The 18,311-nt window shown below is 51.9% G+C and overlaps 1 protein-coding gene across 2 annotated transcripts in view; it reads left to right on the top strand.

The window, feature by feature from the left end:
• Nucleotides 1-10,862: 10,862 nt before the first annotated feature.
• Nucleotides 10,863-18,311, top strand: part of nol4lb (nucleolar protein 4-like b) — a 468,709-nt gene continuing 461,260 nt past the window's right edge. For both annotated transcript variants that reach the window (XM_072514980.1, XM_072514979.1), the window contains exon 1: nucleotides 10,863-11,165. In XM_072514980.1, the coding sequence (XP_072371081.1) occupies nucleotides 10,881-11,165 (285 nt within the window). In that variant the 5' untranslated portion in view covers nucleotides 10,863-10,880. The remainder of the gene's footprint in view (nucleotides 11,166-18,311) is intronic.

The raw sequence follows: 18,311 nt of genomic DNA, 5'->3' as shown, positions 1-18,311 counted from the left end.
ACGTGATCAGCCGAGTTGGGGGGCTTCCTACCCCCCCCCCTTGTCGATTAGCCATCACCTTTTTCCAGCTCCTCACCCGGTTCCCACGCAGCTGTATCTCCCCCAGGCGGTGCCCCCCCGCCCATCCTTTCTCATACCAGCTCCCCCCTCTCCCCAGCAGCAGCAACCCAGTAATTCCCCCCTCCCACCCCCCCCGCTAGATCCCCCGCTAGCGTAATTACTCCCCCCATGTTGCTCCCAGTGCGTTGCTCGCACCGTGCAACGCCCCCTCCTTCCTGCTTCTCTATTCCCGCCATGATTATCATAGCGCGGGAACCAAGCCTGCGCTTCTCCCTTGGCCCCGCCCCCAATGGCCAACGCCCCATCTCCTCCACCTCCCCTCCTCCCCCCATCACCACCTGTGGGAGAGAGAAAAGTTACCACATCGCAGGATTAGTACATAAAACCCCTCTTTGCCCTCCACATTCGCCCCACCACTTTGTTCGAACGTTCTTTTTAATAACCCGCTCATTCCAGTTTTTCTTCCACAATAAAAGTCCACGCTTCATCCGCCGTCTCAAAGTAGTGGTGCCTCCCTCGATATGTGACCCACAGTCTTGCCGGTTGCAGCATTCCAAATTTTATCTTCTTTTTATGAAGCACCGCCTTGGCCCGATTAAAGCTCACCCTCCTTCTCGCCACCTCCGCACTCCAGTCTTGATAAATGCGGATCACCGCGTTCTCCCATTTACTGCTCCGAGTTTTCTTCGCCCATCTAAGGACCATTTCTCTATCCTTAAAACGGAGGAATCTCACCACTATGGCTCTGGGAATTTCTCCTGCTCTCGGTCCTCGCGCCATCACTCGGTATGCTCCCTCCACCTCCAACGGACCCGCCGGGGCCTCCGCTCCCATTAACGAGTGCAGCATCGTGCTCACATATGCCCCGACGTCCGCTCCCTCCACACCTTCAGGAAGACCAAGAATCCTCAGGTTGTTCCTCCTTGCGTTGTTTTCCAGTGCCTCCAACCTTTCCACACATCGTTTCTGATGTGCCTCCTGCGTCTCCGTCTTCACCACCAGGCCCTGTATATCGTCCTCATTCTCGGCTGCCTTTGCCTTCACGACCCGAAGCTCCCGCTCCTGGGTCTTTTGTTCCTCCTTTAGCCCTTCGATCGCCTGTAGTATCGGGGCCAGCAGCTCTTTCTTCATTTCCTTTTTGATCTCTTCCACACAGCATTTCAAGAACTCTTGTTGTTCAGGGCCCCATGTTAAACTGCCACCTTCCAACGCCATCTTGGTTTTTGCTTGCCTTCCTTGCCGCTGTTCTAAAGGATCCACTGCAATCTGGCCACTCTCTCCTCCTTTTTCCATCCGTATCCAGGGGGGATTCCCTTCTGGTTTACCGCACAGTGTTTTTAGCCGTCAAAATTGCCGTTGGGGCTCCTATCAAGAGCCCAAAAGTCCGTTTCACAGGGAGCTGCCGAAACGTGCGACTCAGCTGGTCATCGCCGCACCCAGAAGTCTGGAAAGCAACTTCTAAGGAGGTGGATAGTTTTACCGTCTCTTCTGGGTTAAGGGCGCCCTTTTCGAGCAGGTGCTGTCTGACTTAGTTGGACCGGACTCCAACCATGTAGGTGTCGCGGATGGCAAGTTCCATATGCTGCGAGGCCGTGACGTCCTTGTAATTGCAGTTTCGAGCGAGTACCCTCAGGTCGCGTAGTATTCCGCCAGCGATTCACTGGCCTCACATAATGTCTTTTCAGGATCGCGACTGCGTCTGCGTACGTGGCCGCTTCCTCGATCAGTACGGAGATTCTGTGGCTCATCGGGCATGGAGGAAACTCAGTTTCTGTTCCTCGGTGACGGCGGGCGAAGAGGAGGTGGCGAGTAGGCCTCAAAACAGCGGAGCCAGTGCGAAAAGATTCCTTTGGCTTCAGCTGCCTGTGGGTCGCGTTCCAGTCGATCAGGTTTGAGGGCTGCTTCCATAGCGATATTGTAGCTGATTAAATTGATGCGACCATCAATTCACACGAGACGGAGAGTTGAAGTGAACAGTGGTTTTCATTATCTAGAACTGTGCCTGCCTGTGGTTGCTCTGTACTGAGTGCCGCCTACAGGCTGCAGATCTATATACCTACCCGAGGGGGCAGAGCCACAGGCGGAGCCCACAAGGGCATCAACATAATACAATTCAATGTAATGTAATACAATGGTGAATGGTAACAGTAATACATTCACCACAACAATCAAGGAGGGAGTGGCTCTGGAAGGCCTCAAAATTGACTCCAGACCCCATGATGTTTCAGATCAAGCAGGGCAAAGAAATCACTTGTTGATTCCACCTTCCTTCAGCTGGTAAATCACTACTCCCACATGTTGAACACTACTTCAAAAGCACTGAGGGTAGCAAACACAGAGAATGTGACCGAGGTGGGGAACTTCAATATTCATCACTAAGAGTGACTCTTTAGCACCACTACTGACCAAGTTGACGAGGCTGGGCCTGCGGCAGGCAGTGAGAGGACTGACTCAAGGGAAAAGTCTATTTGACCTTGTTCTCACAAGTGTCAGGTGCAGCTGCGCACAACGGTATTTGGCATGACAGTATCTTTTATTGGGATTGCCATCACTTAATTTATCCACATCACAACCTAGGGATTACCATTGACCATGAACATAACTGGAACAATCACAGAAATACAGTGGCTAGAACAACAAATGATTATTGTTGCAGCAAATAAATCATCTCCTGACTTACCAAAGGTTTTCTACCATCTACTAGGCATAGGTCAAGAATGAGAAAGAATATTCTCCACTTGCCTAAATATGTGCATTTCCAACAGCATTTAAGGACCGGATACCATCCAAGATGAAACAGCCTGCTTAATTTGCACCCCATCCACCACCTCAAGCATTCAATCCTTGTACCACCAATGCCTTAGGGCTGCTGTGTGCACCATCTACAAGAAGCACTGTAGCAACTCAACAAGGCCCTTTGACAGTACTGTGGTAAAATGGCCAACAGCCTGAAATTTAGACCTGATGCAGAGTTGGACACTTTAAATTAAGAATTGGACATTTAAATTGTTTTTGTTTATTTGTTTATGGGGTGTGGGTGTCGCTGGTTAAGCCAGCATTTATTACCCATCCCTAGTTGCCCTTCAGAAGGTGGTGGTGAGTTGCCTTCTTGAACCGCTGTAGTCCTTGAGTTGTAGGTACACCCATTGTGCAGTTAGGGAGAGAGTTCCAGGATGTTGCCCCACTGACAGTGAAGAAACAGCGATATATTTACAAGTCAGGGTGGTGAATGACTTGGAGGGGAAACTCCAGGTGGTGGGATTCCCAGGCACCTGCTGCTCTTGTCCTTCTAGATGGTAGTGATTATAGGTTTGGAAGTTGCAGTCTGAGGAACCTCAGTGAGTTACTGCAGTCCATCTTGTTGATGGTACACATGGGGGGCTGCCACTGTTCGTCGGTGGTGGAGGATTTGTTGAAGGGGGAGCAACCAAGCGGGCTGCTTTGTCCTGGATGGTGTCAAGCTTTATGAGTGTTATTAGATCTGCACTCATCCAGGCAAGTGGAGAGTATTCCATTACACTCCTGACTTGTGCCTTGTAGATGGTGGACAGGCGTTGGGGGGGGTCAGGAAGTGAGTTACTCGCCGTAGGATTCCTAGCTTTTGACCTGCCCTGGTAGCCACAGTATAAATATGACTAGTCCAGTTCAGTTTCTGATCAGTGGTAACCTCCAGAATATTGATTGTGGGGATTCAATGATGGTAATGCCATTGAATGTCGGGGGGGGGGGGGGGTTGTTAGATCCTCTCTTGCAGGGGATGGTCATTGCCTGGCACTTGTGTGGCGCAAATGTAATTGCCACTTGTCAGCCCAAGCCTGGATATTGTCCAGGTCTTGCTGCATTTGAGCATAGACTGCTGCATTATATGTGGAGTCACAAATGGAGCTGAAAATTGTGCAGTCATCCGCAAACATCCCTACTTCTGACCTTATGATGGGAGAGAGGTCATTAATGAAGCAGCTGAAGGTAGTTGGGCTGAGGACACTTACCTGAGGAACTCTCGCAGTGATGCCCTGGAGCTGAGATGATTGACGCCCAACCATCACAGCCATTTTCCTTTGGGTCAGGTATGACTCCAACCAGCAGAGAGTTTTCCCTGATTCCCATTGACTCCAGTTTAGCTAGGGCTCCTTGATGCAACACTGGGTCAGATGCTGCCTTGATCTCAAGGGCAGTCACTCTCATGTCACCTCTGGCATTCAGCTCTTTTGCCCATGTTTGTACGAAGGCTGTAATGAGGTCAGGAGCTGAGTTACCCCCAAACCGAGCATTCGTGAGCAGGTTATTGCTGATTAAGTGCCGCTTGATAGCACTGTTGATGACTCCTTCCATCGCTTTGCTGATGGTGAAGAGTAGACAGATAGGGCAGTAATTGGCTGGGTTGGATTTGTCCTGTTCCTTGTTTACAGGGCACACCTGGGCAATTTTCCATATTGCCGGGTAGATGACAGTGTTGTAGCTGCACTGGAACAGCTTGGCTAGGGGTGCAGCAGATTCTGGAGCACAAGTCTTCAGTACTATTGCCAGGATAGTGTTAGTGCCCATAGCCTTTGCAGTATCCCGTGTCTTCAGCCGTTTCTTGATATCACATGGAGTGAATCATATTGGCTGAAGGCTGACATCTGTGATGCTGGGGACCTCCGGAGGAGACTGAGATAGATCACCCACTTGGCACTTCTGGCTGAAGATTGTTGCAAATGCCTCAGCCTTGTCTTTTGCACATATGTGCTTGGCTCCTCCATCATTGATGGGGATATTTGTGGAGCCTCCTCCTCCACAAGTGAGTTGTTTAATTGTCCACCACCACTCATGACTGGATGTGTCAGGACTACAGAGCTTAGATCTGATGTGTTTATTGTGCAATTGCTTAGCTCTGTCTATTACTTGCTGCTTATGCTGTTTGGCACATAAGTAGTCCTGTGTTGTAGCTTCAGCAGGTTGACTCCTCATTTTCCGGTATGCCTGATGTTGCTTCTCTTCCTGCACTCTTCATTGAACCAGGGTTGATCCACTGGCTTGGTGATAATGGTAGAGTGGGGGATATGCTGGGCCATGAAGTTGCAGATTGTGGTTGAGTACAATTCTGCTGCTGTTGACGGCCCATAGTGCCTCATGGATGCCCAGTCTTGAGTTGCTAGATCTGTTCAAAGTCTATCCCATTTAGCCCGGTGGTTGTGCCGCACAACACGATGGACGGTATCCTCAATGTGAAGACAGGATTTTGTCTCCATAGCGACTCTGCGGTGGTCACTTCTACCGATACTATCATGGGCAGATGCATCTGCAGCAGGCAGATTGGTGAAGATGAGGTCAAGTATGTTCTTCCCTCTTGTTGGTTCCATCACCATCTGCTGCAGTCCCAGTCTAGAAGCTATGCCCTTTAAGACCCGGCCAGCTCGGTCTGTGGTGGACATTGAAATTCCTCCACCCAGAGCCTATTCAGCACCCTTGCCACACTCAGTGCTTCCTCCAAGTGGTTCTCAACATGGAGGAGTACCACAGTCAGAACCATAGACAGGAATTTGAAAAGCCAAATTTGAATACACTGGACAGAGACAGACAGGCGGGCCAGGCCTGCCCTGTAAACAGGACATCATACGGTATTCGGTCCCATTCAAGTGGATTGATTGTTGTGGATTGCCCAGATGAAGCCAACCTTTCTGACACCTAGATTTCCCACCACTACCATATCTGAGATAAGGATAAATGAGGACAATGCACCTGAAGCTGGACCCCTGGGGGTGGGTTCCTGGTGTCCTGCAGAGTTGCAATCAGCAACTCCTTTGGATGTTGCGACCCCCACACAGAGACCTCATTGGCTGAGGGCCAGAGAAGCTGCTGGAAGGACACAAAAAGGGGTATAAGGAAGAGGCATCCACACACCCTCGCCAGTGAAGATTCAACACAGAGGCAGTGGAGTAGACTCAATGGCAGACCAGAGGGTAGAATGAAGCAGCATGCGAGACCCACCTTCCCAGATGAAGGGCCTGAAATAACTGTGACTCAGAGGATTCGACCCGCAGCTCGATACAGTTCATCAGCACAGGTAGTATTAAGAATCTTAAGGCATACTATAGTTAGCATAATTTATGGGATAACTGTTTTATTGTGAAGGGCGGCATGGTGGCGCAGTGGTTAGCATTGCTGCCTCGCGGCACCAAGGTCCCAGGTTCAATCCCAGCCCCGGGTCACTGTCCATGTGGAGTTTGCACATTCTCCCCATGTCTGCGTGGGGCTCACACCCACAACCCAAAAGATGTGCAGGGTAGATGGATTGGCCGTACTAATTTGTCCCTTAATTGGAAAAACAAATAATTGGGTACTCTAAAATTATTTTTTAAAACTGTTTTATTGTGTTTTCAAATAAATTTGGGTTGAATTGTGAATTTGTGTTGGTCCTTTGTTCATCTTGCAAATAAGGACACCTGGGTAAAACTTTGAATAATAAACTGGTCAAAGTGTCTGAAGTTTTGCAGACAACAGCACCTTCCAAAACCACTGCCTAGAAGGAAAAGGACAGTAAAGACATGGGGGAACCACTAACTCTAAGTGTCCTTCCAAGTTAGGTACCACTGACTTCATTCATCATTGGGTCAAATCCTGAACTCTCTACTTAACAACAATGTGGAGGTACCACATCACGCGGGTTGCAGTGGTTCAAGAAGACAGCAAAGAGGCAATTAGAGATGGGTTGGTCTTTCCAGAAATGTCCACATCTCATAAATAAATCCAAAACACAATCATTTTAAATCCCAGACATCTAGTTTTAGAATTATTTGGAATAATAACACCTGGGAATACATCACATGGAGAAACAAAAAAATCAAAGAGCAATTGCACTTCTGCAATTGAATTGAAGGCTCAGGCAATACTATTAACTGCAAGAATAAAACTTCAGTGCTTCTTAAAAAACAAAGAAATAACAAGTTTCAACTGCAGTCATATAATTACTCCTTGGTATTGGTTGTTATTTTATAGTAGATACAGTTACAATTTTCTGTGTGTTTGTGGGGATGCACTTAGATTTGGGTCAATACTCCCATTAATAGTCACTGTCAGTGTCAATGTCAAGTATAGTTCCCAGGATAACGGGTGTTATGGTTCAGACTAAAGGATTAACCACACTCACATCATTTTATCAAGAAATATTTTGCAAATAACTGGAAATTCCTATCGCCAGAATACAATGCTAGGTTTCCTTGCTAAAATATATTTTCAAAGCCACTGAATAATTTATAATCGCCACCTGAACTGCAAAGTTATAGTGCAGTCTTGAACTTAATTCCAGGATCTGTATCGAAATAATCTAAGGGGCAGCATGGTAGTGCAGTGGTTAGCACTGCTGCCTCATGGCGCCGGGAACCCGGGTTCGATCCCAGCCCCAGGTCACTGTCCATGTGGAGTTTGCCTGCTTGAGTCTCAACCCCACAATCCGAAGATGTGCAGGGTAGGTGAATTTGCCACACTAAGTGGTGTTCTAAATTTAAAAAAAAAATAAAGAATCTTCTGTCTGCATGCATTTCCTGTCTACAAATTCATACATCTGTTGTCATGTATTTGTCACAATCCTGTCACACCACCTTTCTCTTCATAAATTCCAAATCCAATGTTTCCATTGAAAATTACCTGGATACATTTTCCACTCTGTATTTATACTCTCCTGCCAGTTGTGACACTATTGTGTTTAAGGTTTGTCTCTCCCAACTCACAGCCTACACTACCAATGAACATGGTAACTTCAACTAACTCTATTTATCTGCTTCTTGAATTGGCAGAATTTGGCTCTTCAACTGAAAGTAACAGATGTTAATGAAAAGAATGACAAAATATTTGACTTTAAAATTAACAAAAGAAATTTCATTTGCATTTCCGGGACCAATTATTCCATGTCCTTCATCCCTGCTTCACTCAAAGCCATCATTGGCCTTGACCCCTCACATGCATTGCTACAGGAAATTTTCAAGTATAGAATAAACACACAGGCTTTCTAGTATACATAGTTTTATTAATTGTGCATGTGTGATGTGTATATTCTGAATTTGGACATTTTATAATGCAGCATGGTCAAGATGTAAGTTCATAAAAGGGTAAGTGCGCTTTGTGATTTTGAAATATGTATCAAATAGTTTTCAGGTATGATAATGTATACTAGGATTCAGCATCTTTCATGTACAGAATAATAAATACCTGGGAGTAATTACAAGGCAATAAATGAAACAAGAAGCTCACCTGGCCTCATAAATCACAAAAGAGTGTAGCTCAAGTGGTTTGTGACCGTCATTTGAGCCCAGAGATTAGACTACTTCCCTGAATTAATTCCAGACTATCTCTTTTAAAAAAAATACATTTAACATATAGCTCATTTTGTGGAGTGATTTTATTCTGGATGGTTCATTATCTGCACCATCGACTGCTTTTCAATGCCAACACCCACTGCCAGCCTGCTGCACATCACCAATGTGATGATGGCATGAAGAAACAAATGATTGTGATATAATTGCTGAAAAATTATCATGAAATAATTTCAAACCGAAGCAGCAGGATATTGTAGGGCCAGTGTAGATTACATATAAATACACGAATGTCAGTGGCCAAATGTATGGGGATGAAACAGACAAGAAGGGGACACAGTTGACATTATATTAATTAATTAATCCATGAAGATAGCTGTAGTTCTCAGCTGGTTTTTTGTATTTAAACGTTTTTTTAAAAACCATGAGAGACGGAGCATTTTTTTAAAAAAATGCATTAAAAAGCATACGACGTTAATATTAGGCTCCAACAAAATTGCACCTGGAAATATAATAAGGAAATAGCTGGCAGTGTGTTGAGGATTCAGCCCACTCGAGTGCCTTTGGGCCATTTAATTGTTTTCTAGTGAGAGTGACAGCTAGACCGTACCGCCAACTTCAGTACTACAAATAAGTTTCCAGTGACAAAACACTGCTGTAAGCATGGTAGATCTATGGATTTGCACTGGGACAAATGTTTACGGCACTGCAGCCATGGCAACAGATGAACTGCTGTTCCAGGTTATTTGGATGTTGCATTTACGAGGAGAAGCAGAGTCTAGACTGCCTATTTGCATACACAACTCATCACTTATGCTTGGTGTTTTTTTTTTCAAACTTACATTACAATATTTTACAATTACATATTTGGCTTTATCAAGCAAAATCTCAACAAAGGTTTATAAATTGTACGTCCGTCCAGTTACGTTTCCATCTTGACAAAAAATGTATCGATTTGGAACTAAACTGAAGAGGTCGATTTAATATTTAACCATAAAGGCACTTTACTGAAAAGCTATTGTGATTTATTAAATGTGCCAATCAAAGAACACATTGAGAAAATGAATGTTAACCGTTCTGTTGTATTTAATAGCGAGACACGGATCTGCGAAACTGTGTTTGGGATGAAGAAAAATATTAACAACCCAGGCCCAGTTACATAATTGAAAACTGCAATTAGTTTTCAACAAATAATTCAGTGGACAGACGTGCACCAAAGTGGGTGTATCAGTTTTGTTTCTCTGTCATATATTTCTACCCATTTCTACAATTCTAATCGTGAATACATTCGATCTCACTGGTTTACTTCAAATTAACATGCTAATTTGAAATTAATATTTAGGCACGTTTTCCTAGTTAATATACATTTCATGAATATAAAGGTCTATACTAACTTTTTTAATGAATCAGAACACAAAAACTAAATGTGCCTGTCTGATGTGAAGTGCTAAATAGTAAATCCACATTTACTCAATACACCAAACGACATATTAAATTTCTGCATCAGTTGTACCCAATTTATATATTTTCCAACCCGCGGATGTGAGGAATTGAGATGCAATCGTACGCATTTGGAAACTCTGTATGAATATGTATTTGGGACATGTTTGTCAGTAACCTGTGCCATCAGGTGGGCGGTGAAGCTTCAAACTGTGTCCAGGTTCTCAATTTGGCAGATTCAAGAGGGAGGCACAGACAGAAAATAATTCGACAAAGGCAAAAACATCCGTGCGAATCTTCCAGTGTCGCCAGAGCATTTGGAACACTGACAATGCTCCGCAGGGCCTTTGCGGGAGAGAGCGGGTTGGGGGGGGGGGGGCAAAGCGATTTTAAATGCTAATGCTACCAGTTGCCACGATCCAAGCTAACAGCAATGCGCCTTGCCTTTTGCTGCCCAGCTGCAGAGGTGAGCTGCCACAGTCAAGGAGCCTGTACCCCGAGGACTGGCCCCTCTTGTTCTATTGCCAGCCCGCGCAGGCGCACTCCACCGCATTCCTAAATGGGACATCTGGCCGTGACATCATTGATTGGCTGTCACCCGAGAAACTTTTGTCACTGCGTCCAATCAGGTCAGCGGGTGAGAAGAGGAAGAGGAAGGGGGGCTGGACCAGACCAGAGACCCCTCTGGAGGCGCATTTCCAACACTGCACCATCACCTAGAGCGGCCTCCTCCGGACCCCTGCAGCCAGACCCCTCACCCAATTGCCTCCCAATCCAGCCCTGTCCAACCTGCAACAAGCTGTTCCTTCCTCACCCAGACCCGCTGCTTCAATGGCACTGACCATGCCTGGCCATCAGATTGATTGATCCGGACGGTCTCATGTGAGCCTGTGCTGCAAATTTTTTTTGGGGGTGGGGGGGGGGGGGGGGGGGTGAAGGGATCCTCCGCCCAAAAAAAAAGATACTGAAGTGCTCAGAAACTTGAGCTCATTTTCTCTTTTTTTTTGAAAGGGTGATTTTTTTACGGAGGTGTACATCTTCTCCACCCCCCCCCCCGCCACCCCCCAACCCAACAAGCAACCTTTCTACATGGCGAACAAAGCGATCGATTGGGAGAGCAGCGGGGATCGCGACATGTACGGTCACTTTCAGGACTGGTGTCTGAGAACCTACGGGGATTCGGGCAAAACAAAGACGGTCACTCGGAAGAAATACGACCGGATTGTGCAGCTCCTGAGCGGAATCGAGCTCGGCACGGTCGATAATGCCAAATTCAAATTTTGGGTGAAATCGAAGGGATTCCAGCTGGGGATGGGCGACCAGAAAAAGGGTGCAGCCGGAAAACCAGCGGTATACGTACCAGTAAAAACAACGGTTAGTCTCCAGAGTGGGGCATTTATTTATTTATATCCTAAATGTTTTGTCTGTCTTAAAGTCTGGGTAGTTACTGGCCTGTGTAATATTTCCAGGCGGCCCTCTCTGGCTGTCACGTACTGATTTGCATGACCGCCTAGTGTTGAACACCTGGCCAAGCCGTCTCCATGCAAAATAAGGTAAATAAATAGTCGTTCCAAATGTTGGAGCCCTGCATCTGAACTTTGTACGGGTCTGGTCTTTAAAACAAAACCCCATTTGCTAGATACTCGGTTGATTTCGGAGGGAAACAGATACAGCCCTGAGGAGGAACTCGTCCGAATTAAAGACGAAACCTCTAGCTCTGTGTATTCATTCAACTGCAAAATGATGTTGCAAGTTTGCATGAGTTTCCAAATCGCGACCTAGTATAGCACCGTATGTATTTATAGGAGGGGTGAAGTTAGTGATTCACCTATTTCCTTTTTTTGTGGAAGGTTAATGGCAGGTGGGTGGAATAACTGATGGGAATTTCACCGGGATTTTAAAAACAATATATGAACAGCATAGGTCGATGTTCGGGAATACCATTCTGCAGTGATGTCGTGATGCCCCCCTGGCACATATCAACTGTTTCCTGCTCCCCTCTACCCATCAGACTGTGTTTCTTCTCTCCTGATTTATTTCTGTAGCTTTAAATTGTGCTTTACGTTTATTATTCTTATGCGTTACCAACAACTGTCTCTGCCCCATCTTCGCCTCGTCCATATTTTTTTAAATCCAGTGACCATTCTCAGCCTCACTGTCTGACACACACACACTCCTGTTCGTCAGGTCTCCTTTTTATCTTGTTCGGAAGAATACGGGGTCCTTTCGCTTTATGTAAAACGAATTGGCAGTTTCGCACGAGGAGGAACACGATCCACTGGACGATTTAAAAGTCAACCCTACGGATCTGAAAGTGCCCAGCCGCGGTTGTTAATCTCCCTTTTTTGGCGGCGCTTCGTCTTGCTTTTCCTTATCCCTACCCCCACCACCCCCACTTCCTACCCCACCCCCCTTTTCCCTACCCCACCATCCCCTCTTCCTACCCCCACCCCCTTTTCCCTACCCCCACTTCTCTACCCCCACCCCCTCTCTTCCCTACCCCCAACACCCCCTCTTCCCTACCCCCACCCGCCTCTTCCCTACCCCGCCCCCCACTTTCCCCCCCTACCCCCACCTCCCTACCCCCAAACCCTCTCTTTCCCTACCCCCACCTCCCTACCCCCAAACCCCCTCTTCCCTACCCCCAAACCCCCCTGCTCCTACCCCCCCTCTTCCCTACCCCCCTCTTCCCTACCCCCCTCTTCCCTGCCCCCACCCCTCTTCCCTACCCCCACCCACCCTTCCCTACACCCACCCCCTTCCCCTACCCCCACCCCCCTCTCTCTCCTACCCCCACCCCCTCTCTCTCCTACCCCCACCCCCCCTCTCTCCTACCCCCACTCCCCTCTCTCTCCTACCCCCACTCCCCTCTCTCTCCTACCCCCACCCCCTCTCTCTCCTACCCCTACCCCCTCTCTCTCCTACCCCCACCCCACTCTCTCTCCTACCACCCCACCCCCTCTCTCTCCCACGCCCCTCTCTCCCACCCCCCACCCCCCTCTCTCTCTCCCGCCCCCTCTCTCTCCCCACCCCCCCTCTCTCCCACCCCCCACCTCTCTCTCCCACCCCCTCTCTCCCACCCCCACCCCCCTCTCTCTCCCACTCCCCTCTCTCTCCCACCCCACCCCCTCTCTCTCCCACCCCACCCCCTCTCTCTCCCAGCCCAACCCCCTCTCTCTCCCAGCCCCACCCCTCTCACTCCCAGCCCCACCCCCTCTCTCTCCCACCCCCACCCACCCTCTCTCCCACCCCCACCACCCTCTCTCTCTCCCGCCCCCCTCTCGCTCTCCCACCCCCTCTCTCTCACCCACCCCCTCTCCCTCCCACCCCCACTCCCCTCTCTCTCCCACTCCCCTCTCTCTCCCACCCCACCCCCTCTCTCTCTCCACCCCACCCCCTCTCTCTCCCAGCCCCACCCCCCTCTCACTCCAGCCCCACCCCCACTCACTCCCAGCCCACCCTCTCTCTCTCACCCCCACCCCCTCTCTCTCCCACCCCACCCCCCTCTCTCTCCCACCCCCACCCCCACCCCCACACTCACACCACCCCACCCCCCACACTCACCCACCCCACCCCCCCACACACTCCCCCCCCACCCCCACCCCCCACACACACTTCCACCCCACCCCCCTACACTCCCCCACCCTCACCCCCTCTCTCACAACCACCCCCACCCCCACACTCACACCCACCCCCCCCCACACACTCCCACCCCACCCCCCACCACACACCCCCCCCACCCCCACCCCCCACACACACTCCACCCCCCCCCCACTCACACCCCACCCCCACCCCCCTCTCTCACCCACCCCCCACCCCCCCCACACACTCCAACCCCCACCCCCTCTCTCTCCCACCCTCACCCCCCTCTCCACTCCACCCCCACCCCCCCCCTCACTCTCACCCCCCCACCCCCTCACACTCCCACCCCCACCCCCCTCTCTCTCCCACCCCCACCCCCCCTCTCTCTCCCCCCCCACCCCCCCTCTCACCCACCCCCCCTCCCTCCCCACCCCCCCCCCCCACACTCTCAACCCCCCCCCCCCCCCCCACCCTCACCCACCCCCCACCCCCCACTCTCACACCCACCCCCCCACACACACCCACCCCAACCCCCCTCTCACTCCCACCCCCCCCACAAACCACCCCCACACTCTCCACCCCCACCGCCCACTCACTCACCCACCCCCACCCCACACACTCTCCCACCCCCACCCCCACACTCACCCACCCCCACCCCCTCTCTCTCCCACCCCCACCCCCTCTCACTCACCCACCCCCACCCCACTCCTCTCCCACCCATCCCCACTCTCTCCCCCACCCCCTCTCTCCACCCCCACCCCCCTCTCTCTCCCACCCCCACCCCCCTCTCTCTCCCACCCCCCTCTCTCCCTCCCCCACCCCCCTCTCTCCCCCACCGCCTCTCTCTCTCCCACCCCCTCTACCCACCCCCACCCCCTCTCTCTCTCCCACCCCCTCTCTCTCTCCCCCACCCCCTCTCTCTCTCCCACCCCCAACCCCTCTCTCTCCCCCACCCCACCACCCCTCTCTCTCCCCACCCCAACCCCTCTCTCTCCCACCCCCAACCCCTCTCTCTCTCTCCCACCCCAACCCCTCTCTCTCTCTCCCACCCCCCCCTCTCTCTCTCCCTCCCACCCCCCTCTCTCTCTCCCACCCCCCACCCCCCTCTCTCTCACACCCCCACCCCCCTCTCTCTCCCACCCCCACCCCCTCTCTCTCTCCCCCATCCCCTCTCTCTCTCCCACGCCCACCCGCCCCTCTCTCTCTCCCACCCCCACCCTCTCTCTCTCCCCACCCCCACCCCCCACCCCCTCTCTCTCTCCCACCCCCACCCCCCTCTCTCTCTCCCACCCCCACCCCCCTCTCTCTCTCCATCCCCCTCTCTCTCTCCCACCCCCTCTCTCTCCCCACCCCTCTCTCTCCCACCCCACCCCCCTCTCTCGCACCCCCACCCACCTTCTCTCTCTCTCCCACCCCCCTCTCTCTCTCCACCCCTCTCTCTCCCACCCCCACCCCCCTCTCTCGCACCCCACCCACTTCTCTCTCTCTCCCACCCCCCTCTCTCTCTCTCTCCCAATCCCACCCCCCCTCTCTCTCCACCCCCCTCTCTCTCCCACCCCCACCCCCTCTCTCTCCCACCCCCACCCCCTCTCTCCCACCCCCACCCTCCTCTCTCTCCCACCCCCACCCCCTCTCTCTCCCACCCCCACCCCCTCTCTCTCCCACCCCCACCCCCTCTCTCTCCCACCCCCACCCCCCTCTCTCTCCCACCCCCACCCCCCTCTCTCTCCCACCCCCACCCCCTCTCTCTCCCACCCCCTCTCTCTCTCCCACCCCCTCTCTCTCCCACCCCCACCCCCCTCTCTCTCTCTCTCTCCCAGCCCCTCTCTCCTCTCCCACCCCCCTCTCTCCCCCACCGCCCTCTCTCTCTCTCCCCCCACCCCCCTCTCTCTCTCTCCCACCCCCACCCCCCTCTCTCTCTCTCCACCCCCCTCTCTCTCTCTCCCATCCCCACCCCCCTCTCTCTCTCCCACCCCCTCTCTCTCTCTCTCCCACCCCCACCCCCTCTCTCTCTCTCCCACCCCACCCCCTCTCTCTCTCTCCCACCCCCACCCCCCCTCTCTCTCTCTCCCACCCCCACCCCCTCTCTCTCTCTCCCACCCCCACCCCCCCTCTCTCTCCCACCCCCACACCCCTCTCTCTCTCCCACCCCTCTCTCTCTCCCACCCCCCCTCTCTCTCCCACCCCCACCCCCCCTCTCTCTCTCTCTCTCCCAGCCCCCTCTCTCTCCCCCACCCCCCTCTCTCCCCACCGCCCCTCTCTCTCTCTCCCCCACCGCCCTCTCTCTCTCTCCCCCACCCCCCCTCTCTCTCTCTCCCACCCCCACCCCCCTCTCTCTCTCTCCCACCCCCCTCTCTCTCTCTCCCATCCCCACCCCCCTCTCTCTCTCCACCCCCTCTCTCTCTCTCTCCCCACCCCCACCCCCTCTCTCTCTCTCCCACCCCACCCCCTCTCTCTCTCTCCCACCCCCACCCCCCCCTCTCTCTCTCTCCCACCCCCACCCCCTCTCTCTCTCTCCCACCCCCCCTCTCTCTCCCACCCCCACCACCCCTCTCTCTCTCCCACCCCCCTCTCTCTCTCCCACCCCCTCTCTCTCTCTCCCACCCCCTCTCCTCTCCCACCCCCTCTCTCTCCCACCCCCACCCCCCTCTCTCTCCCACCCCCACCCCCCCTCTCTCTCCCACCCCCACCCCCTCTCTCTCCCACCCCCCTCTCTCTCCCACCCCCACCCCTCTCTCTCCAGCCCCCCTCTCCTCTCCCACCCCCACCCCCCTTTCTCTCTCTCCCCCACCCCCCACTCTCTCTCTCCCCCCACCCCCCTCTCTCTCTCCCCCATCCCCACCCCCTCTCTCTCTCCCACCCCACCCCCCCTCTCTCTCTCCCACCCCCACCCCCCTCTCTCTCTCCCCCATCCCCACCCCCCTCTCTCTCTCCCACCCCCCTCTCTCTCTCCCACCCCCTCTCTCTCTCTCCCACCCCCCTCTCTCCCACCCCCACCCCCCTCTCTCTCCCACCCTCCTCTCTCTCCCACCCCCTCTCTCTCCCACTCCCACCCCCCTCTCTCTCTCCCACCCCCACACCCCTCTCTCTCTCCCCACCCCCACACCCCTCTCTCTCTCCCACCCCCACACCCCTCTCTCTCTCCCACCCCCACACCCCTCTCTCTCTCCCACCCCCACACCCCTCTCTCTCTCTTCCCCACCCCTCTCTCTCTCTCTCCCCCACCCCTCTCTCTCTCTCTCCCCCCCACCCCTCTCTCTCTCTCCCCCACCCCTCTCTCTCTCCCCCACCCCCCTCTCTCTCTCTCCCCCACCCCCTCTCTCTCTCTCCCCCACCCCCCTCTCTCTCTCTCTCTCCCCCACCCCCTCTCTCTCTCCCACCCCCACCCCCCCTCTCTCTCTCCCACCCCACCCCCCTCTCTCTCTCCCACCCCCACCCCCTCTCTCTCTCCCACCTCCACCCCCCTCTCTCTCTCTCCCTCCCATTTGTTCATCGCGTCTCACTGCCTGCGGTAGTCACTCATTAGCCTGCATTAGCACTCTCCTGGCCAGGTAGATTGCACTTGGATGAGCAGTGCAATGCACCAGCTCTCCAGTTCATTATAATTAACTAAATGAGCCAGTCCTTGGAGAGCAGAGCAGCGGAAACCACAAGTGGAAAACAGAAAGACGCCTGGGAGTGAAATGAATTAATGGGGGAAATTGGGGAACAATCTCACTGGGATGTTTTTTTTGGAGTTATGGGTGTATGTCGAGAGATTATTGACGCAAATAGTAGATTTGATGCAGGGCGGATAAATTTAACCGCTAACGTTTTGGTTCTTCCTAGAGTAATTGCGAAATAGGTAAAAGCTAGACAGTGTGGAAGTCAGGCTGTGGTACACTGGATGTACTTCGTTGCCAGGCAACACGCTCTGCGCCCCAGCTCCTAATTCTGTGCGGGAGGCCAAGTGGATATTGACAATAATGCTCTGCACTTCACTTCTGTGGAAGACTCTCACTCAAATGTTACTTCCGCTTCAAAAACATCCACTATTTCGTAGCTAGGTTTTATGCATGATTTTTAAATTCAACATTGACAGGAGGATTGAATCTTGCGAGCATTCTGCTGGTGTGTTTGCTCTTTCCCAGATTTTGTTGTCTTTGCTGTTGACTACTTAAAACGGGCCAACTCACTTTGGTTGATCGAAAGTTAAGCTAGATTTTAGGGAATCTTTTGTGCAATTTAGAAATTAGATCAATAATTTATACGCTTGAAAACTGTTATATTTCGGTTTCCAACCTGGCAGGTAGGTTTGCTTTATTGCACTGTCTGTTTTTTTAAGGTAAATCACGTTGGAGGGGATAGCTTTGACATGCGATCCATCTGTCACTTGGCAGTTGGAGAAAATAAAATTATGTTTGATGCTGAGGGCTAGTATTTTGTCTGAGACAGAAGTGTGTGTGGGTGGGGGTGGGGGGGGGGGTGCAATAACATCTCTCCCCACTCTGTCAGCGTATGTGATCTTGTGTGTAAACAGCAACTCAAATCCAGGTGTTTAATTAAGGGGACTCTCGCTGGATGAGATAAATGAAAACCAGCTTTCTTGCAGATTCAGGAAGAACAGGGCCAACAGTTTAATGTGGCCGACTTAAAGTTCTGCTTAATTATATAATTAATTCATTCACCTGAGGAAGGAGCAGCGCTCCGAAAGCTAGTGACATCGAAGCAAACCTGTTGGACTTTAACCTGGTGTTGTAAAACTTCTTACTGTGCTCACCCCAGTCCAACGCCGGCATCTCCACATCATAATTATATAGGGTTCTATGATGATTTTTAAAGAAAAATGGTTTCAAGGCTCTTTCCGTGATTGATTCCATTGATATATAATGACCAGGAGAGTCAAATGTCATTTTTCTTTTCTGGGATTCAGAGTTTCATGTGTTGTCTGGATCTCAT

The sequence above is a fragment of the Scyliorhinus torazame genome, chromosome 8, assembly GCF_047496885.1.
Source record: "Scyliorhinus torazame isolate Kashiwa2021f chromosome 8, sScyTor2.1, whole genome shotgun sequence".
Classification (NCBI taxonomy): Eukaryota; Metazoa; Chordata; class Chondrichthyes; order Carcharhiniformes; family Scyliorhinidae; genus Scyliorhinus; species Scyliorhinus torazame.
Note: the sequence above shows the minus strand (reverse complement) of the source record. Positions and strands in the feature narration are given on the sequence as shown.